Source organism: Pinus tabuliformis, chromosome 4_2 (genome assembly GCF_031772625.1).
Source record: "Pinus tabuliformis cultivar Carrire ecotype Pingquan chromosome 4_2, CPIR1, whole genome shotgun sequence".
NCBI lineage: Eukaryota > Viridiplantae > Streptophyta > Pinopsida > Pinales > Pinaceae > Pinus > Pinus tabuliformis.
Window position 1 is genome coordinate 793,388,333 of NC_142304.1, and position 23,787 is coordinate 793,412,119.

General features: G+C 34.7%; 1 protein-coding gene across 4 annotated transcripts; it reads right to left on the reverse strand.

Moving 5' to 3' along the window:
* Positions 1–12,974: 12,974 nt before the first annotated feature.
* On the reverse strand, positions 12,975–19,262 carry LOC149172039 (E3 ubiquitin-protein ligase RZFP34-like). Of its 4 annotated transcripts, XR_016259034.1 has the most exons (11): positions 18,753–19,257; positions 16,684–16,771; positions 16,473–16,532; positions 16,168–16,198; positions 15,980–16,057; positions 15,799–15,842; positions 15,635–15,675; positions 15,458–15,540; positions 14,370–14,439; positions 14,147–14,188; positions 13,945–14,040 (listed from the first exon to the last, which is right to left on the reverse strand). XR_016259034.1 is itself a non-coding variant. In XM_089424172.1 (10 exons), exons 2-10 carry the CDS (start codon positions 16,722–16,724, stop codon positions 13,897–13,899), a joined length of 564 nt encoding a protein of 187 aa, XP_089280298.1. In that variant the 5' UTR covers positions 16,725–16,771; positions 18,753–19,262; the 3' UTR covers positions 12,975–13,896. The 4 variants fall into 4 exon arrangements, 3 of the variants coding, with proteins under 3 accessions (XP_089280298.1, XP_089280299.1, XP_089280300.1); XM_089424172.1 differs by lacking the exon at positions 14,370–14,439 and having other exon boundaries at positions 12,975–14,040; positions 18,753–19,262; XM_089424173.1 differs by lacking the exons at positions 14,370–14,439; positions 16,168–16,198 and having other exon boundaries at positions 12,975–14,040; positions 18,753–19,254.
* Positions 19,263–23,787: the final 4,525 nt, after the last annotated feature.

Genomic DNA, 23,787 nt, shown 5'->3' on the forward strand with positions numbered 1-23,787 from the left:
CACGACTCAAACACTTAAGGTCCAAAAGGTGTCACCTGCGGAAATGGCCGAAAGAAGAAAGCAAGGATTATGTTACTACTGTGATGAAAAATACTCCCCAGGTCATAAAAGCAAGGAGCCTAAATTTTTTCAAATTGATTCCACTGACTACAGCTCAACAGAGGAAGATCCACCACTTGAGGAACATGAGGCGCTAGAAGAGGACAACCAAAAGGACAATGTCTCTGACGAACTAGTTATTTCGCTGCATGCTTTGGCGGGGATTTCTTCACCTCAAACTCTCAAAATCAGAGGTTTTATTAAACATCGCACAGTAGTAGTCTTGATTGATAGTGGAAGTACACATAATTTCATCCATCAAAAAGTCGCGGAAGCAGTGCATTATTTTGTACGAGCAGTTTCTAACTTCCAAGTCCAAATTGCGGATGGGGGCACAATGAAATGTGAAGGCCGCTGTGAAAATTTCAAACTTCAAATGGGGGATTATCAGTTGAAAACCCACATGTTTGCCATACACATGGGAGGATGCGACATTGTCCTCGGCGCTGAATGGCTCTACACTCTTGGGCCAATCACAATGGATTTCCAGGAGTTATATATGAGTTTTAAGCAGAACAAATCCACACATACCCTCTGTGGACTCCAGGCAGGAGCTCCCTATATCATCAGCTCGCATAGGATGGAAAAATTGCTAAAAAAGGGCCATCATGGAGTTATAGCTCAATTTAATGCCATCCAGGCAGTCGAAACCAAGTCTCTGCCGATTCATCCTGAGATGCAACAGATTTTAAATAACCATATGTCAGTCTTTGACAAGCCTCATGAGCTTCCACCCTCGAGAGGGGAACATGATCATAGCATCACCTTGGTTCCAGGGGCCCAACCCCCAAATGTGTGCCCATACAGATATCCGTTCACCCAAAAGAATGAAATAGAAAAAATAATCAAGGAACTTTTGGAAGCAGGTGCCATTCGTCCCAGCATTAGTCCTTATTCATCACCGGTGGTCATGGTGCTCAAGAAAGATGGAGAGTGGCGGATGTGTCCAGACTTCAGGGCCCTCAATAAGTTGACAGTCAAAGATAAATTTCCCATCCCGGTGGTTGACGATTTTCTGGATGAACTCAATGGGGCTCAATTCTTCACTAAGCTGGATCTTCGCTCGGGCTACCACCAAATTCGCATGAAGGAAGTCGACATTCCAAAGACTGCTTTCAGAACTCATGAAGGCCATTATGAGTTCCTTGTCATGCCATTCGGTCTTTGTAATGCCCCCTCTACTTTTCAGAGCCTTATGAACCACATTCTCAAACCATATCTCAGGAAATTTGTCCTTGTCTTCTTCGATGACATCCTCATCTATAGTTGCACTTGGGCTGCACATCTTCAACATGTAGATCTACTCTTACAACTGCTCCACAAGCATAAATTATTTGTCAAGATGTCCAAGTGTTCGTTTGCATGGAAGAAGTTGAGTATTTGGGCCACATTGTGGGGCGTGAAGGTGTCAAGGTGGACCCCAAAAAGATCCAGGCAATGCAGGATTGACCTCAACCTAAGACCTTGAAGAGCTTGAGAGGATTTTTGGGTCTCACAGGTATTATCGTAAATTTGTCCACAACTATGGTCGCATAGCGAAGCCCCTCACTCAACTCCTGAAGAAAAATTCATTCTTCTGGAATGAGGAAGCACAATAGGCATTTACAGCTCTCAAAAATTCCATGTGTTCCACTCCAGTCTTAGCACTACCTGACTTCACCAAATCTTTTGTCATTGAATTTGATGCTTCGGGTACAGGTATTGGGGCGGTCTTAATGCAGGAAGGGAGACCTTTGGCCTTCACAAGCCAACAACTAAGTGGGAAGAATCTGGGCCAATCTACCTACGAGAAGGAAATGATGGCCATCTTACATGCAATAGAGACCTGGCGACCTTACTTATTGGGGCGACGTTTCCAAATCTGCACAGATCATCACAGTCTTAAATATTTTTTGGAGCAACGCCTATCCTCCCCACAACAAAATAAATGGCTCGCCAAAATGTTGGGATATGATTATGAGATCATTTACAAGAAAGGGAAAGAAAATAGTGTAGCAAATGCATTATCTCGCCAATTTGAGGAGGAAAGTACTCTGCTAGAAATTTCCCTCCCCATTCCAGAATGGATTGAAGAGGCTTGCAAGGAATGGTTTTCACATCCCGGGCTCTCCCAACTCATTTATCAATTGTAGGTAGATCCAAATTCCACCAAGGGCTACTCGTGGCAGGATGAGATTCTTCACTACAGGGACAGAGTCGTAATATCACCAACATCCACCCTCAAAAGTCACATTTTGGCAGAATTGCACTCATCCCCCATTGCAGGACATTCAGGCTTTCAGAAGACGTATGCTCGCACCAGAAGATCATTTTTTTGGACAGGCATGAAAAAGGACATCCTTACTTTCGTAGCAGAATGTGATGTCTGTCAACGCCACAAAGGGGAGACCGTCAACACACCAGGCACATTACAACCGTTGCCCATCCCAACATCAATTTGGACGGAGGTTTCTATGGATTTCATTACATGTCTTCCAAAGTCAGGAAACAAGACAGTCATCATGGTGGTTGTGGACAGACTTTCGAAGTATGCTCATTTCTGTGCCCTACCCCACTCGTTTACACCAACTTTGGTCGCTCAATCTTTCATGGATCAGATCTTCAAATTGCATGGCATGCCTTCTATTATGTCTGATCGCGATCCGATCTTCACCAGTAATTTTTGGCAGGAACTCTTCAGGATACAAGGCACTCAACTAAAACTCAGTACTTCCTATCATCCGCAAACGGATGGTCAAACTGAAGCCATCAACAAATGTCTAGAAACCTACCTTAGGTGTTTCACTTTAGAAAAGCAACATCTTTGGGTACAGTGGTTACCTCTGGTTGAATGGTGGTATAACACCAACTATCATGCCACCACCAAAATGACTCCCTATGAAGCAATATATGGTCAACTCCCTCCTTCCCCTACTTCTTATATCAAGGGGTGCTCAAAAGTACAAGTAGTGGATCAACTCCTACAACACCGTGCAACCATGCTCGCCTATCTTAGAGAGAATCTTCATCAAGCTCAAAACCGCATGAAGCAACAGGTAGACTAGCATCGCTCAGAGCGCCAATTTCAAGAAGGGGATCAGGTCTTTTTGAGGCTACAACCATATAAGCAAACATCACTCAAAGACAAGGGTTGTTAGAAACTATCTCCAAAATTCTATGGACCATATCAAGTACTTCAGCGCATTGGAGAAGTGGCTTACAAGTTGGCTTTGCCACCTACTGCAAAAATCCATCCAGTTTTCCATGTCTTATGCCTCAAGAAAGTGATTGGGAACAATTGCAGAATTCAAACCAGTCTCCCTGAATTGGACGAAGTCAATCTGGCTCCAACCTGAACAGGTCCTAGACACACGAGACAGGCACCTGCGGGGCCGCATGATTAGGGAAGTCCTCGTCAAGTGGAAAGACACCTCTCCGGAAGATGCAACTTGGGAACCAACCACTATTCTTCAGTAGTTTCCGCAGCTTCAGCCTTGAGGACAAGGCTAGTCTTAAGGGGGAGGGCATGTTAGGGTCCCACCCTAACCCCCTTATTTATGTAATGGGATCGAGTCATAGTCAAGAGTCAATAAAGCCCATATTAATAATTGTAAGTGGTTAACCCACAATTAATGACGGGACCATAGTTAGTTGCAAATGGTCTGTAGTATTAGATAGATGGTATTAATAAAACCCATGGTATTGATCCTTGGTATTGCATGTATGAGTCATATATAAAGGATAGAGACTCCCTGCGAGGAGCATTGTGTCTTATTTTTGAATCGAGCTCTGCTCTATTGGAGGTTTCCCCCTCGAAGAGGCCAGTGAACATTGCTTTCTGAATAATAAAATATTTGATGTTGTCTCTCATTAATCTATGTTCTGGGTATCTTTCTTCGCATATTCTGTATTTGGGTATCTTTTTGCAGGTTAAGAGCATAACACCCATTAAAATATTTCACAAATTACCCTCTTTAATCTATATTCACTTCCAGGAAAATGACTTGGATTTTTTATTATTTCATACACCAGTACGAAATCCCTTTTTAAGAAAAGAGTATGCATCCTATCTTTTCTTACATAAAATACATATGCAATGTTATATAAAGACAAGAAAGGTTACTTATCTTTTAATGCTGCAAATATATATAATAACAATATTTATCTACATGTAGTAATATATTTTATCTACCAAGCAAAATATATAATAACAATCTTTATCTACATGCAGTGATATATTTACTTTTCTAAAAATAAACTAGCTTTCACACATGAATCCTTGCAGTCTTTTCAATACATTATACAAGGCTTCTTTATCCTCTTATGTGCAAGGTTCCTATATAATCTCATTTTTAGGAGATTTGGGTAAGTTGCAAAAGCTTCAATAACATTTATACTTATATGTAATATATATTTTTAAGCAAAAAGATCTCATTCCATGTTTTCTTTCAAGAAATAACGCATAATTAGCATAATGTTATACTTATCTCTCAAAAGGTTGACTCTTCATTCCCGACTTGAGCTTTTCTATTCGTAGAATGCAAATGCCATGATACAGAGCTATTTGCAATTCCCTTAGCTCAACCACCTTTTACGTTGGGCTCGTATTTTCCTATAGTTTTCCACACATAACTCATTGGGAAAAACCTTGGAATCCTCTATGTATATTTCCGCCCTTGCAATATTATGTTCTCTTTGTGTAGCGTATGGATATTATTCTATGAATGACCCGCAAGAATAAGAGATTGGAACTACACTTGTATGTTTTGTTCCCTCATATAAATAAAGAAGAGGTGGTTATGAAGAACCAACCCTCATTGAATTCCATTCCAATTGTGATATGTATGTAGACGTTGTGAATACTATGTGTGTGTTCCATCATCACTTGGTAATTTTTTTTTTCTTTCTACTCCTTATCATTGCCGTGTGGTAATCTTTTTTTTCATTCGATAACGAATTATTAATTCGTGGTAGTTCCAAACTGTTTTCAAAATGTAACAGGTTCTCAGCATGAACAAATTGGAAGTATTTTAATAATTTAATTTATGTTAATTAGATATGTCACGTAGACAGGCTGGTTATATTACAGCTATATATACCCCTCCCATTATCTGAGCAAGGAATTTTCACCGTGGATCCTCCCACGAAGCATAGAGAGTTTTCAATCAGTTCTTTGAGGAGCAAGGAGTGGCTCCAATTTCCCACTACTGGGGCTAGTGATATATGACGTACATATGTTTCTTGGAACTTTTTCTTAATACAGAAGCCTATTCAGGCCAGCATGTTTTCATGCATATTTTGTGGATGTTCGTAATACTATTCTTTCAGCGTTTGTAATTCATGTTTGTTTCACATGTACTAATACAGTTGAACTATTTCATTTGTTTTAATACTTACCTTGTTGGGAATGTGTTGTATTTGTTATCACGGATGTCTCATCCTTGTCGACTACTACCGCAGGATACTAGACAGACCTTCCTCACTTACTTTTTATAACAATTGTCACATCCGTTGTGGACTACTCCATAGGATGGTGGACGGGTCTTCCCTTACACTTTGGTTTTAATGGCTTTCGCTTCCACTATGGACTATTTCGTTAGATTTTGGACAGACCTTCCTAGTTCGCGTGTGTCTCCTCTTGGGTGGTACTATTACCTCTCACTTAGAGGCTCACTTTTCTCCCCCATTTTGTAGTAATATAACCTTGACACAGTTACATTACTCACTCACCGTGCACACTTACCTTGTATTTTGAAGATACTTGTGTAACACTCTCATGTGCTAATAGCTAGATCCAAGGAAGATCTCTAAGTATATGGAAATTGGGCCTTTATACTGGATGGGACTCCTACACCAAACTGTGTGAGGTCTAATTGGGAATTCATATCAGAGAGATCCCCTTGGTTGATGGATTTCTAGCACCGTCAACACCCACCAAGCTCTACTCCTTCCTGCTAGGAGAACAAATCATTAATTATTTTTCAATTTACACCTCTTTAACCCTTAGCAACATCCTACTAATTTCTTTGTTTAAGGACAGACTCTCTCTCCCATTGTACCTTTCTTTTAATATGACTGTCTTTATCTCCTGTAGTCCTCTTTAGTTCAGTTCCACACATGACATTTTTCTCCAGTCATGTATTTTTCATGGTGGTATGCTCAACCGATAGTTCAATTGTGGTAAAAATGGAGGATTTTTATTTTTTTGTTCATGCCCCCTTCTTGGGCATGACTGAATCCAATTGTTTTCCTTACAATTAGGAATCTAATACCTCACATTATAGCCTTCAATATATTTTCAAGAATATTAATACACAAACAATTTTTCTCTCTTTTGTTAATCAAAATAAATATTCACAATGTCACAATACATTACTTGTACCACTTGAATTTTCAATCACATGTGGAATATAAATCATAAAGATAAATTTACCAGGGGTATCATTGTATATGCCAAAAATGTAAGGAATAAGGGAGACCCTTTCTTGACTCCATTATTGCATTTAATTTCTTTTGACCAACCCTTAACGGTCCTAATCTTGGAAATAAAATTCGTGTACAACATTGTCACAACAACCCTCAACTCAAGAGGAACCATTATGTCTTCTAACCTCTTCAATAGATTTGTTTTAGGAATGGTGTCAATGTCGAAATATTTTCTAATGTAAATAAAACTAAAACAAAGTGATTAGTTTTATTATTTTGGTATTCCAATACAATTATCCTAGGAGTAATAAGATGACTTATGGTTGAATGATATATCCTAAACCTAGCTTTGCATTTAACTCTTTTACCATGGACTTCAAGACAAAGGTTAATCCTCTTTTCCAAAATAAGCCCATACAACTTGACTAAAATGTGGCTAATAATAATGGTTGTATACTTAAAGTGAATAATTGTATCTTGATCTATAAACTAACATGGATATTCCACTAGATTGTTTATCACAACAGATCTACTAAAATATATTATAAAATATGAAATCTACACTATGAGAATTTATTTCTCTTTAGATTTCAAGATATGTTAATCATTGTTTCTTGTGTATGCATGCATTTTAGAATTATGTAGAAAATAGAGAATAGAAAAATAAACTCACTAACCACAAAACGACACAAGTGATAACCTAGGAAACCCTAGAAAGCCTAGCTACAAAGTGAGGCATCTCTGCTTTCTTTCTCTAAATAGAAAATGGATGCAAGTACAAAGAAGTGAAGCCTTTGGCTAATGGACTACTACAATGTACAAATCCTTTATTTTTTTTATCTACTCTCAACTAATTTGCTTATATATGGAATAAATGCACTCAAATAGAATGAAACCCATTTTCCTACTAGTGGCCTAGTTATAACACAACCCAATAGTCTTCTGCTCGTTAATTTTGACTCCTTCAACTCTTAACTATAGATGAAATGTTAGATCTTCCATAATATTTTTCATAAGATCACATGGTTAGTCTATTTTCCATTATGAATGGGGGCTAACATGGCATCCTCTTGAATCATGATGGTCAAAACAAGAAGGTCAACTTCCAAGTGACATAAATTTAGCGTATAAACTCAAATTGAGGTGAATCTTGCATTATTGGAAATTTATCTGTGTTTATAATAGCATAAGAATATGTGCCATTAATTGGCAATTTTTTACCTTAAAAAATATCATTTGATGCCTCAAATTACTCCTGGAAGTTTTCAACCCCCATTTCTCCAAACTGGTCCCGTCAATAAAAATAGTCTTATGAGTTAATTCCTCCACTGTTTCCACTATAAAAGCTTCAAGATGGATGAAAAGTAATATAATAATTTAATCCAGATCACATCCTCACTCTTAAATATAGGTACAATAAGGTTCTATATACAAGGCTTACCAAATCCTTGTTTCACTATCAAATAAGTTAATTTTTTTAATTACTTTCACAACTTTATTTTTAATTTGGATTATCAAAAAATTATAAATAATTAATATTTTGTATTTATATGTATTTTAGTAATATTAAAAAACATCTTATTATTTTTTGGACAAGAGGAATTGGAAACTAGATGTCCCTTACTCTTGTCCAACCACTATAACCTCTACTTGGAGGTCAAGTGGGTGGGACAGGGTTTTGAACCATTATACGAGTTAATGAGTGCCTTAATGGTGCACTCATTCACAAATAGTTATGTTCATCATGGGAAAATTTTATATTTTTATCATAAAATATAATATATATTTTTTAACCTCCTTTTTTAATTAATTTAAATTTACAAAAATTAATTAAAGTGTAAATTATTATTATTATTATTATTATTATATATTATTATTTATAAAATAATTAATATACAAGTTAAACATATATACATTTAAAAAATAACATGTAATCAAATTTTTAATCATTAATATTCAACCTCACTTTACCACATCTCCAAATAAACTTTGTTACAATACCATATTTTTTTTAATTTTAATTTAAAAAAATATAAAGAAAATAGATTGAAATTTTTATAATTGTTTAAAATCAAATTACACATATTTCTCTTTAATTAATTTTTTTAATTTAATTGATATGCTTATAAATTATTAACAATTGTGAAAATTAAATATATATTAAAGTTCAATATTGGTGAGGCTACATCATAACCATGTTCAAGAATAACACTCTGCCAGAAATTAAACCAGTAACTTAACATCTAGGAATTATGCACCAATCACAATAAAAAATTATAAATTTAAATTAATTAATTATCTAATTTATAATTGTGATTAAAAGATTCTAGTTATCAAAATAGTAAATTGTAACAAGTGTTTATGATGTTTTTTATATGGTAAATTTTTTTAAGATTTTTGAAAATAAGAGTTTTCATTTTAAAATATTTGATTTTCCTTATCATATAATAAATTCAAGATTGTATCATAAGTAAACTTTTTGTTAATCATAAAATATTATTGATTCACTTTACTTGAAATAAACAAAATAAGACAAAACAAAATTCTCAATTACTTTTATTTAAAATCCATTAAAAAAATATTATTATTATTATTATTATTATTATTATTATAAATGTTATTAGTTAATATTATATAAGATTAATTTTAAGAAAATTTTCACAATTCATTTTTAATGATAAAATTTAAACATTCAATTATTTATATATAATTGAGAAATGAAATAAAATAATTGATTTAATTATTAATATATATTATGTATTTTTTTATTATTATTATTTTATAAACCTTAAATAATTATATTTTATTGAAAAATAAAATATTTTATTTATTTTCCATATTGAAAAAAAACACAAAAAGAGAACATAGGGAAGAAATAATATTCTGAACTATGAAAGAAAACAACTTCGAGTAATAACATGAGATTAAGTATTAATATGGTATAATCTAAATGAACCAAAAAAAAGATTAAGCATGTATTTGACACTATTAACTAGCAATTGTCCCAAAAGGTACAAAGAGAGGCCGATAGGATTATTAAATTAGAATTGTTGAATTTCTCTAGAAGAGATGTTGGTTCAAGCCTAATGGATGAGCAATTTGAGCTAGCTAAAGGCCTTCTAATTACACTATTGTTTGGGTCTTGATGTCTGGAGTGACTTTGGTTGAACTTTTCTGTCTGAAGGAAAGTATGTTAGGAGATTTTTGAAAACGTTCAGAAAGGATCAGTGCAAAGATGCATCGGTGCCTTTACAACAGAATACTAGACTTCAAAATAATTATGGTTCTAAGAGGTCGATGCAACACTGTATAGAAAATTGGTTGAGAGTCTAATTTACTTGACTACCAGTAGGCCCGATTTGGCTTTTGTAGTCATTTTATTGAGCTAATTCATGTCAAAGCCCCTTGAGAATCATTGGGTTGCAGCGAAAGGCGTCTTAAGGTATCTTCAAGGAACCTTAGACTTTAAAGGAAACAAATCTGCAAAAGGAAGTGATGGTTGTCCCGCAACAAAGGATCGGGACCCTATCCTCAGAGTAAGGACTTTCAGCATCTACCTCCATTGTCCAGTTCACACATACACTCCATAAATCCTAATCACCGGTGAGGCACTCATATGCAACATCAATCAGCTAAAAGGAAAATAGCGTTTCAGCAAAAGTAAATATCATTAGAAGCCGTAACTGTAATATAAATAGAAATCACACACACACACCACACAACAGAAAGAAGATTGGTGAATCTTGTGACGAAGTTGGGCCCTGTCCTTCTCACAAGATTCCCCAGAACACAGGAATTAAAATAAAATACTCAGAACAGAATTGTATTCATCTGCCAATAAACCATATTACAGAAAGAGATTCAGTCTCATCCCTTCACTACAAGTTCTGTGTTACAATAGGTTTCCCCTCCTCTCCTCTCTAATGTAGATGTCTCCTCTTTATAGAGGAGACATCTCTTACAACAGATTTTCATACATTTGGTTTCAACCCTTTTGTACCAAAAATAAGAAAGTCAGTTCTTGATAACGAAATATTGTTACAGCCATGAGGATCATGATCATTACGACCAATACAGTAATCGGTCAGACTCTTTTGCTGATGCAGATTTGTTACGCAAATCACAACTGTTCCTCAAAGTGCGTGTGCTGTTCGTGGTGTTTCAATATCAAGGTTCATGTTGTTCTTGTTGTTTCAGCTTCATAGTTTGCGCTATTTTTGCTGTTTCAGCAATGGCAGAATGTGATCCTGCCAGTTAGCCAGTTTCAGCAATTAGTCAACACTTTAATCAACTTCAGGGAATAATTATAAAGATAGCATGATTACGTGTTAAATAATTAAACATGTAGTAATGAGGAAATTTATTCTGTACCTTTTGGAGTGATTAAGCCAAAACACTTAGCAAAGGCTTTCACTTAAGGGTTGAAGAGGGTAATACAATGGCAAAATATACAGTCAAAAATAGACAAAATGGGAACCTAACAATTGCCTTTTAAGCCAAAAGTAAATACATGATATAAATACTTCAATATTTTTCAAGTGTTTCCTAGATTCTATTCAGAGCTAGCAAACACAAGCACAATGATGTTGCTACGTTCATTGCTTGGATACAACCTAACAGGCCAAAATATTCAGCACAGTGATAACACCCTCAACAATCAGAAGTAAACCTCAATCATCATGTAATTAACATTCAAAAGATAAGAAGGTTATGGTAAAACTAACAACAACAGGTTATTTACATAAATACCAGTAACAAACATTTTACAAAGTTCCAAACATAGGAAATAAACCATTCAACAAGAACGTTACTCCATAATTAAATTTTATAGTGCAATGTGTGATGGCCAACCCACATGAAATTGAGTTCAAAATTTCATTCTACATATATAGTCAAATTACTTAATCCTTTATTGCTTGCTGAAAATATTTTGTTGCAAGGAACTTTCACATGTTAGCTCAATCTTAACATTACTTTCTATTCTTTTGGGTCATGGAACAGTATTATTTCCCATCAAGCCTAAAACAACATGATATCCTTGTCAAATTGCATTCTACATTTTTCAAACAACAACAAAAAATATGATTGATTGCCACTATGGCAATAAAAATGCTTAAAACATAAGATGAAGTTTGTAAAGTAAACACAAGATTTGAGATCTTAAGTCATTGCTAGAATTAAGACGACATATAATTCACAATATTAAAACAATCAAAATGCATCCACCTCAAATACAAATAAAACATCACCTTTGCAAAATAATACCACCAGTAAACAATTCAGGCAGGATTGCTTAAATGTTTAAAAATGTATTAATTTGTGTATTAAGGATTAAAAGCAAATCACAGTTACCAATATGATTATAACAATTAGAGGAAAAATTATTAAATCCCAACAATGAATAACTATTATCTCTTACCACATTTAGGCTTTTCAGTTCTATTAAATACTATGGAAACATATTAATTAATTTAATAGTTTCCACTGTGTGATGGTATACTAACGATAAGGTAATTCCATCATAGAATATGAGACATAGGATCTTCCAAACAAATTTAAAAAGGTCGGTAATACCATTTATGAACGAATTGATAACTTGTGTTTTTTACAATTACCTTAACCAGTGGTCTGTCCATGGTCACAATTACAAAATATTCAAGTCAGTATCATCCCCTTTGTTAAGATTACTTTCTTTCTCATATAGTACTCCCTTTGTGAGGATACAGTCTCCATCTTCATTCTAAACCATTACTAATTTTCTGTAAGTAAGATAGGTATCAGATTCAGTTGCAAATCAAAAACTTTCTGGGTAGATTACATGATGCTCACAATTTTAGGAGTATGGGAATAAAATATATACAGAGCTGATGGATGAAAGATAGATTTTGGAATGATAGGGCTTGGAATAAGTGAGAAAAAATCCTTCCAAGGGCTTCATCGTGATAATGGGAAGACGGTTTATAAACATACATTTCCGTTTTCTTGACATAACATCTTTAAAGGATGTGACAGGAAACTTCTCCCTCATTCCCCTATGTCGACATAGTTGCAAGCAGTGAGATATTCAACAGACAATTACACTTCATGATCCGCCTTTGCTGCTTAACAATAGAATAACTCTTAGTGAGACCATTTCAATAATTTATCTTAAGACCATGGGGATATTTGAATAATAAATCAGGGAATTTGCAGATATTGTTTAACAAGTTTCGGAATCCAATTTAATACACAATTTAAATAGCAAACTTGAACTAGTTTTGTAATTGGAAGCCAGGCTTTTCGGAAGATATAGAAGAAATTCATTACAATTGCTAATAGTAACTTAATAGAAATATTTGCATTTAAGCAAATAACGAGAATATCTTGTGCGGACTAAAAAGCAGGAAGGAATTCTGGTTACACATATATTATCATAGAAATCTCAAGTTGTTTAAGTGTTCATGTATGAGTTTACCATGCCCTGTTCTTAATAAATTGAATTGGATATTCACGCTTTCTGTGTCATGAGGCATAAAAAGAACCCATAAACTCAACCTGAGTAAATGTGAGATATATGAAACTGGATTTAGGCTTTTCAGTTGTATTAAATACTATGGAAGCATATTAATTAATTTAACAGTTTCCACTGTGTGATGGTATATGAACGACAAGGTAATTCCATCATAGAATATAAGACATAGGATCTTCCAAACAAATTTAAAAAGGTCGGTAATACCATTTATGGACCAATTGATAACTTGTGTTTTTTACAATTACCTTAACCAGTGGTCTATCAATGGTCACAATTACAAAATATTCAAGTCAGTATCATTCCCTTTGTTAAGATCACTTTCTTTCTCAGATAGTACTCCCTTTGTGAGGATACAGTCTCCATATTCATTCTAAACCATTACTAATTTTTTGTAAGTAAGATAGGTATCAGATTCAATTGCAAATCAAAAACTTTATGGGTAGATTACATGATGCTCACAATTTTAGGAGTATGGGAGTAGAATATATACAGAGCTGATGGATGAAAGATAGATTTTGGAATGATAGGGCTTGGAATAAGTGAGAAGGAATCCTTCCAATGGCTTCATCGCGATGATGGGAAGACGGTTTATAAACATACATTTCCCTTTTCTTGACATAACATATGTAAAGGATGTGACAGGAAACTTCTCCCTCATTCCCCTATGTCAACATAGTTGCAAGCAGCGAGATATGTCAACTCTGTTATGATGTTAACAGCCGTAGAGTAGTGCCGCAAAAACTCAGCGGTTACAATGAATTCTTACAGTATGCCACTGCATAGCAATTTGCAGTACAGCTGTTTTTCATGCCACATAATCAGTGCTAAGGCAACCTTACAAGTGGTAAAGAGGGATACATGAATCTGAACATTTGAGAATATCAAAGATGAGATCTACATGAACTTGCAGAAGGACCTCCCCTGGTCTGCCGGGTGTTATAAGAATTGCAACTTTGACACTTGTGTGCAACAATGTGAATAATTACTTCAAAAGTTACTCCATAGTCATTGCATAAGATCCAAACCTACTCAAATGACCCACGAGAAAGTGGTGAAGTATTTTCTCCCACGCCACTAATGGGCTCTAAAATATGCCTCCAAATTATAACACATTAACATCAAACAACTTACCATTTTGTTCTGGTAAGCTTCAGGCATTGGAGTCAAAGAAACCTACATGACAAAAAAAAATATCAGAATCCACTCAAGAAACTTAAAAAATCAATTGCCATTGGACGAAAGAAAATTTCAAATATGAGAAATCAAAATTAGCAAAAACACATATAATAAGCTACTCTTTATACAACCCATTGCAAGTTGACTTCAAGATGTTCATCTTGTCGACAATATCTACCTCTCGGTCAAGTTTCCCCCACAATTTAGACATATCACGGACAAATTTGGAGCACACTGGACAAGCAAATCTGCAAAGGACAAACAAACATGTTAGAATGGCAAGAAATTTGAAATAAAATTAAAGCTGCTACAAGCTGTGACCACAGATTGCTGAAGAAGGTACCATCAATGGGCATATCAGTGCAAGTATATCTAGTATTGTGTAATAGTATAGGTAGACTGGAAACAAGAGGTTGTGAGCCAGGGCACAAAACAGGCCACATATGAAACTTACTGAAGTGTACCTACAGGATAACGCTTTAGGACAATATTGCGTGTAAAACAATAGGTGGACAAGAAGGGGATTATTGATCATGTGGAATAAAATCTCAATACAGGGATATGACTATTCCATAATTCTGATAGACATGAGCAAAGCTAATTGATCATTAAGCGAAGTCAATTGATTTTTGATGGACATGAGAAAAGTCAACTATTTAACTTTTATCATATCAAGCATATCAGGTATTCTACTATAATAAGATATCTTGCCATCACATATATAACAACTACAAGTCAGACATGGTACACAAGGCAGGACATTGAAACCACTGATGTTGTTTGTATCAGAGCAAGAGAAAAATAACATAAATGCACCTAGTATAGCTAGGTAATCCGAAGCTAGCTCTAGAAGTGGGTACGGATATCAACTGATGAGAAACAAAATCTTGTGAGTAAGAATGCTTATCATAGCAGAAATAATTGTAATCTGGTAAGGGTTCTCATTTCTTTATGGGGTAATGTAAAAGAGTAGTTCTTATGGAAGAGTTCAGATATTTCTTAGGTCAATTTATAAAATTTCATAAGACCAACGAGGAGAGTAAAATCTTCAATTGCACCTGAACATGCGTAGAACAGTCAGCATTCTATAGCTTGGTTCAGGGTGGGGTGATCCATAAAGCCAGGTTAAGGTTGGGGTGATCCATGTGTGCATGTCTTTGTGGTACATTGAATCACGAGGGTTCAGATATCTAAATAACTTTAGTCTAAATTATGCTATAAAAAGAAAACTACAATTACTACGCTAAACAGATAAGTGTGACCTACCTCAAAACACACAGGGCAGTTGTGGTGCATTGCTTTTTCCACACAAGGGTGGCAATCCTTCAAGCGGATAGAGTGGCAACATCCTAGAAAAAGGTACATGAGCAAATAAATCATTCTCGCACTACAATGAAACAAGGGAAGAAGTGGTGATAATTTGAGAAGTCATAAAGAACATACCACATTTATAACAGTGGAAGAAATTATCGTTGCCGCCAGTTCTGAAAACCAGCACAAGTAGCTAAAGTGAAAGGCAAGAAATACATCTAATACATTTCACAATAGCATGAAAGATTACTTTACAAGAGAGCAAGAAACATCAAAGGAAAAAGAGAAAAGCATACCTGCAAATTCCACATCCGTCACAGTGGTATTGCTGTTTTGAGTCCTGGAAACCAAAGTGGCAAGTACAATTAGAACCAAAAGCGTATACATCCTAACCATCTTTTTATAATTTTGTAAGAGTGAAACTCTCTGTTTTCCTAAACCAGAACTATTAAACCTAAAAAGGCATTAAAAACGTACCTCATCATCAAAGAAATTGCATTTTTCACAGAAGTACTTTCCCATACAAACACCACAAGTAACGCAGGTTTGCTGAACCTACAAAATGACAGTGCATAATCATTTTTAAAATAACTCAAGAAGCATTATAGTGTTTACCTCTAAATTTTCTGCACATTATTAAAATTAAAAAGGCTCAACTCTTACATCTTGTTCAGTTCTACAATGTGAACAGATAACCTGCATACATACAAGAATAACTATAAATAACAAGAGCAATATACTGCAAACATACGAGAATAACTATAAATAAACAAAAGCAATATAGTAATCCAGCAAGTTAGATAAAATTTGCTAGATAATTGACCATTTATCTTTTGAGAAGAATAAAAGTTAAACCTTTACATCTTTCAAATCTACCTTCAGAAAATTACAAAGAATACATATTGTTCAGAGCATTAAGACAAACATCATAATGAATAACATCTAACTGGAAAACAAGATAGAACCTTACCTTTCGAACTTCATGGCGCGGTACATTATGTCTGTCATGTGGATGGACATCCATTGAATTCTGTTCATATATGAGATCAGACCATACTATACCCTCACAAATGAAATTAGAAGAGACGTAATTTTATAGTTCTATTTTAACAAGTATATAAACCAAACACAACCGTTGAACTTGAAATAGCTACGAATGAAGTAAAGAAAAAGAAGCATACTTTGGCCTCATTATGACAATTCCTACAGTCAAAGACTTCATTACAAGACGGAGCCCTTATTTGGCATCTCCGGCGGTAGTGTGAACATCTGCCATCAATTATCAGTATCAAGGAAAGACACATCAATAAAATCATCCCTGTAAGACACATTTTTCACCACTTTGTAAGATGCATGGAGATACCAATAAGAAAATATCAAAATTATATATAATAAATAAAAGGCATAAATGTTACATTAAACAATAGTGTATTGAACATCTCCATTCTATTTCAAGGAAGAAATACCAAATACAGTATGGGTATGCATGTCAAACAATGTAGATGCTCACTACCTTAAATATTTATGTTAAGGACAACAAATGACCAGGATGAATTCCTTGACAGTTAAAAACAGAAATTTCATAGCCCCACGTTAATGAATGCTATTTTTGCACACTTCAATTCCCTGAGATTCATTGTCTTAGTAGAAAGTAAATTAAGCTGAAGAAAATAGAGAGACACACAGAAATACTCTTCTCATGTTAGCAATACAAAGAGGTCACTTTAGCACAACCTCTTTTCTTGTTCTATGAGATGAGATAGGTTTGCTTATGGCCAAAGGGATAAATAGAACAAATATGTGGGATACCATAGCCCCGCATAATATGTAATGGTTTTTCAGCTCTAAAGAAGATAAAGTGAAGAATTGAAATTAGTTCCACATAAAGAACACATGCACCAACTATAGGTTTCCAACGTTAGCGATAGAGAGAATCCACTCCATTTTTTTTTACCAATTAAGGAGAATGCCCAAAGTTTCTCCTCCTTCAATTAAGGAGAATGCCCAAGTTTCTCCACCTTCAATTAAGGAGAATGCCCAAAGTTTCTCCTCCTTAAATAGAGAACTATACTTGGTATAATGAAAGAACTAAATCATAAAGAAAGGTAGTTGATAGCCAGGACAACTTCATTTTGACACAAGTGCTGTTCTATAGACCTCGCTGTCAGAGAGAAATTTGAAATAAAACTGACTGCATTAAAGGGTGCCAACAGAAATTTATTGTTGGGTCATGGACACAAGAGGCTACCCCACGAATTCTACTGGATTACAGTAGCACATAATTACTCATTGTTCACAGAATGTTCCCTTACTACACTAGTTCAAGGGTGCTATAAATAAGTACCATGAAAATGTCGGGGTTCAATTTATTTCATTCACCATATATTTTCATGATATGGGCATATTGACTTCCATATATTATCATGGAAATCTCAAGTTGTTTAAGTGTTCATGTATGAGTTTACCATACCCTGTTCTTAATAAATTGAATCAGATATTCACACTTTCTGTGTCATGAGGCATAAAAAGAACCCATAAACTCGACCTGAGGAAATGCGAGATATATGAAACTGCATTTACCACAAGATTCTCTTGTGCAAGACTAATGGAAGAAACAAAAATATGGAGCAGCTTTCATAGACAACTGCAGAGTCCAAACCTAAACAATTATGCAAACAATATAATCTATAATTACTATTATCACTTACTTTATCAAGCTTCTCAAAGGTCTCTGCACGGCGTGGAATCCACCCTTTGATAGCTTCTCCAGCAACAACTAAAATTGAGGCGGGCCATCCCGCAGCAACTTGCTCTCCATGTACGTGCTTGGGAGGATTGCTCAGCCTGGGATTGGGCTTCTCCCTCCGCCTCTCCCGTGCCGGCTCTGCCAAATCTGCGGCAAGATCAGCATTGCGTTTACTCCTCACCTTGGCTACCTCTTTCCTCTTGGAGACTTGAACATTCTCGAGCTTCTCGACAGAAGCATTTGACCTTCTTCTAGATGTGATCTGAACAGGCCTTTCCCTAGGGCTTGCAGGATCTTCCACGGGGGCTGGAGCTAGCTGCTTGGCAAAACATACACCCCATCCCTCATTCACCGCATCTCACAAGACCTGTTCACAGCTATCCATAGCTCAATTCGAACATCATAGTATAGAATACAGAATCCAATCCACTATTTCAAACCCTAATCGACAAAACCTCGAAGTCTAGAGCTCGATTCCCTGTTATTTACACGAAGGCAGCTCACATGAATTTTTCACTGGTATCCCCGACTCAATTTGCAGAAATTCATAAAGAAACGGAATCTGTTCCACTGCTTCAAACCCTAATAAACCAAGCCTCAAATTCTAGAGCTCGATGCACTGTTCTTTACACAACGACAGCTCATGAGACCTGTTCACCGCTATCCACAGCTCAATACGCAGAACATCATAAATAATAGGCAATCTGATCCACTGTCGTGAACCCTAATCCACAATACCTCAAACTCTACAGCCCGAGTCAATGCTCGTTTTCAAAAACACAAAAACATTATTGCAGAGGGCGTGGAAGAGAACCTGAAGAGCACAAAACAGACAAATATGGTCGAAGAAAGCAGGAGTAATTTGTAACGATTTGTTCAGGAATTACAGGAATTTGTAACAAATTTGCGGATATTTCTGCCGGCTTCATGCAGTGGGTGAAGATTCGAGCCCACCATCATTATGGAGAGAGGCGTTGGCATAACAGTTTTCCGTTGAGGTTTAGAACTCGCACCAGCGGCAAAATTCTCGGTTAAGACCATGACAATTAATTGAAGAAGATGCTGAATGCCTGCTAAATGTACACGCTAGGTGTCAACATCTGAAAGAAAAGGATGACGAAGGGACGACTGTCCACGTGTCAGCACGGGAGACAAAGGGACGACGAACGTCTGTTCCAAAGGAAGGCCTATCGGCCTAATAATGCAAAAATAAATTTCTATATGTACAAATTATTTTTTAGCAAATTTAATGGAGTTTTTTTTATGGAGGGGAGGACTTGTTTGGATGGTCAAAAGTGGTGGGTAAAAAAATTTCAAAAAATAAGTGGTCTGGTAAAAAAATTTCAAAAAATCTTGTATAAGCAGTGTTTGAATCATGTTTTTGATAGTAAAAATAAATTCAGTACCATTAAAAACTTCTAAACACATAAAATTATGAAGTTTAACAATTTTTACTTGAATTTACAAAAATTCCTACTACCTAAATTTCTTAACTTTCAAGAAAAGAAAAAAAACATAATCGTTAGATTACGGCAACTCCAAATAGTTCCTGCCAATTTTTTTGAAAAGATCAAGTATTCCTTACCGCTCCATTTAAAATCATGTGATTGTGATTTGAATGTAACCGTCGCAGAACTGTTGATGCCAAACGTGTTATCGTGTGATCATGTATTTGGTGTGTGGGAGCATGTCATTTTCGTGATAACCACAACACTAACCTTCTTGTTTCCCATGATTTTAGTGCTGAGCATACCTCTTTCATGAATATCATATAACTAACTGATAATCTGATTTATATAAAGCTGTAAAGTTTTTCCAGAGATCAAACCTCTCTGTGATGGACTTGTGCCACAATGATTTTGCGACTGTTCATTGTAACGTGGCGGGTGTGGTGTTCTGGTTGAGGTTGATTGAAATGGGTAGGATTGGAAAGAAATACAATTTAGTAAGCCTTATGTTACCTCTCTCTCATCGAAGACGATGCTCATCACTATAATCAGTAAGCCACCCATTACTCACGCGGCGAAATGGCTGTCATTTGATTTAAGGTGATTCTTTCCTCCTGCTCCTGTTTTTTGGGGTTTTCTCTGACAGTCTTTGATTAAGAATTTGTTTCTCTTCAGTTTTCCTCTGTTATATGTATTTCCTCTCTCCCTGTGGAGGAGTTTCGATATTAGACATATGTTTGTATGCCTAAGTAGTGATGATATTTGAATAGTTTCGAGCCAGCTATAAGGAATGCTACAGAAACAAGTCATTGTAAATATTTCACATGATTGAATGAAAGTTACAGTGGTTCTCCTGATTGACAACAAAATGGAATGTTCTCTCCCAACGACTCCTACAGTCACTTGAAAAAATTGCTATCAATTTGGATTTTGTATTGGAAATTTTTTAGTGATACAGGACAAGTATTTGGAATATATATATATATATATATATATATATATATATATATATATATATATATATATATATATATATATATATATATATATATATATATATATATATATATATATATATATATTGAAATTTGTTATATATTTGTTAATATATAAAATATTAAAGACCTAGTTTAACTTATAGATTAAATAAAAAATTTCACTAGAAATTTGAAAAAAGAATGTGATTTTTGTTGTTGTTTAAAATGCATTTTTGAGAAGATGTAGATGTGGCACAAGTCAACAAAGAAGATGTAGATGGATCATTGCACTATCCAATGTCCTCAACTTTGTAAAATGGTAGAGAAACATCGTTGGACATGGAGATGCCAAGAGCATCATAGATTAGGTCAAAGATTACATTCTCTTCAGTCCCCACATTCTATCCAACTCTATGAGCCCCATCAGAATCGTGACAAGCAATTTTTAAAGCATTACTTTCTCACACATATACAGAGAACAAACTCAGGTAGCTGATCTTTCAAAACAGCGTATCAACTCAAAGACCAGTAAGTATCATTTCGCCACATATGTGCAGGACATACTTATGAATGCTAGGAGTATAAACTCCATATAGGGAATTCATTCCCTAATTTTTTTTATGACAAAATGTTGTTTTTCATATGTTTGTGACATCCTTTTTGTTGATAAACAAGAACTTGTAGACCTAAAGCTGATTTTTTTTTTGTAACTAAAAATGGGTAGAATACAGTAGCACTCTTACAGATAAGATAGGGAATTTATGAATACTATGGAATATGTATAGGAAATCTAAGTGTCTATTTTTGTTACTGAAGTATGGTAGGAATACTTATTGTTACAAGCAGCAAAATCTAAGAAAAAATGTATGGAAATCTTAGCAAATGTACTTTGTTTTTATTAATGAAAAGACAACATTTTTTTATTGAAAAAAATATATAATTTTGAATGTATAAATGGATTTAGCACCTTAAAAATTATCTCATAACAGTCAAATTCTTTAGATTCAACAAATTAAACTCAAGTTTTTAAAAATCTCTACAAGATGAAATTTTAATTAAAATTTATAATAATAAATATGTAACCAATCTTTTGTCGACGCGTTTCGAACCAACCAGTGTGGTTCATCGTCAGGACAAGTTGGTTCGAAACGCGTCGACAAAAGATTGGTTATGTGATTTTGCCGAAGATTATCTAAACAATGTTATGGATCACAGAAGTCTAAATTCCTTAATAAATATGTAATGCTTTAACATTAACCAATAATATTAAATTTACTATAACTAACTTTTAATATATATATATATATATATATATAGTAGTTAGAGAGTAAACTAACATCTTCCGGATCAAGTACTCTTCGTTAATCCAAAGAAGGTGATGATGAAAAATTACAAGACTAGAGGGTTAATTAGGAATTTCAGTCAACAGCTATTGTGCAGACTCTACAAATTTTTCAAAGAACATTTTGGGCTAAAGTATTTGGTGAATGAGCTTTGTCTTGGAGAGGGGTTGTCAAGAATCCTTGCAAGTAGAAATGTAAGCTCAGTTGAATGCAAACATTTGATTTATAGCAATGTCCAAAATTGTTTTGACACTTGTTTATTTTTTGAAATCTTTGTTTAGTTGTAGAAAATACAATGCTAAACGTGAATGTCATAGATTTTTCATTTTATATATTAATGCTGGAAATTACAATGTAAACGGTGAAGGTTATAGATGTTTGATTTCTCAATTATTACTCGCAAATACAATGTAAATCCTAAATGTTTTTTCAAATAATGCCAACAGAGTGGTCATTCTGGTCGGATTCAAAAGTGGAGGATGATTTCTAAATCTGGTGCTCTCTCATGTCTTTAGGTTGGTTTAGACTTCGAACATTATTTTCACACACTGGTAAAGAAAATCTTAAGTAAAATTATCTGATGATCAAATTTTGAGAAACTCAAACCATTAAATATTCCATGGCTTCTAGAATATCATTAAGTATTGTTCGAACGGAATAGACCACTTTGTCACAAAACACTAAATGCCACTTTGTCAATGTCCAACGTTATATCACCTACTTGATATTTTTAATGTCCAATGTTATATTACCCATTTGATATTTTTAATGTCCAACGTTATATCACCTACTTGATATTTTTAAAGAAGTGTTCTTATGCTTTTTGAAGAGTTAAAAAGTAGTAAAAATTAATAATAAATATTTTCAAACTGTGATTTAAGGTAATTTAACGTAAGTGTACTGAGTATTGTAAAAAATTGTGATTTGATGTGAGTATATCAAAAACACTAAAATAAAATGCTTTTTTGGCCTTGATGGGTAGCGGGGTTAGTTGAAGCCCCCTCCCCAAGTTTTTGGCACTTGGTCATGCGGAGTGGGTTCAATTCTCCTTGGGTCCATCAAGGTTATGCTCATGGCATGCTAGGTTATCCCCTTTGCATGTAGGGGCCCACTATAACTATGCTAAAAAAAATGACAAATTCTTTCAACCCTTGATATTTTGGGAACCATCCAAAGTCATATTTCAATATGGACTTTATTAGAGTTTGTTCTTATTTTAAAAATGTTGGTTTTCTTCCTTAATCTAGTCAAAACATATAAATATCTTTTATATTTATTCCCCAACACATAAAGTTATAGATTTCAACCCTTGATATTTTAGGAACCATCCAAAGTCATATTTCAATATGGACTTTATGAGAGTTTGTTCTTATTTTAAAACTATTGGTTTTCTTCCTTAATCTAGTCATAACACATAAATATCTTTTATATTTATTCCCCAACATATAAAGTTATAGAGTTACCTCTTCCTTTACTCTCCAATGCTTTAGTTAGGAAGTGACATTTTTAGATTTTCTCTATCTTTCTACAAGATTTTCTAGATATGTTACACCTCCAAACTTTACAATTATAAAAGATGACAGGAGCAATGATAGTCTCAAGATGAATTTTCTTCTTATCTCATAGCCAGAGATCTATTGATTAAAAAATTCTTCCAAGTCTACAATAAGCTTTCCACCCTCTATTTATTATTTTCTCAATGGTATAGTTCGAGTTAAGCTTGTGCTAAAAATTGATTGCAAGATATTTATATGAAGTCAATTCTACCAAG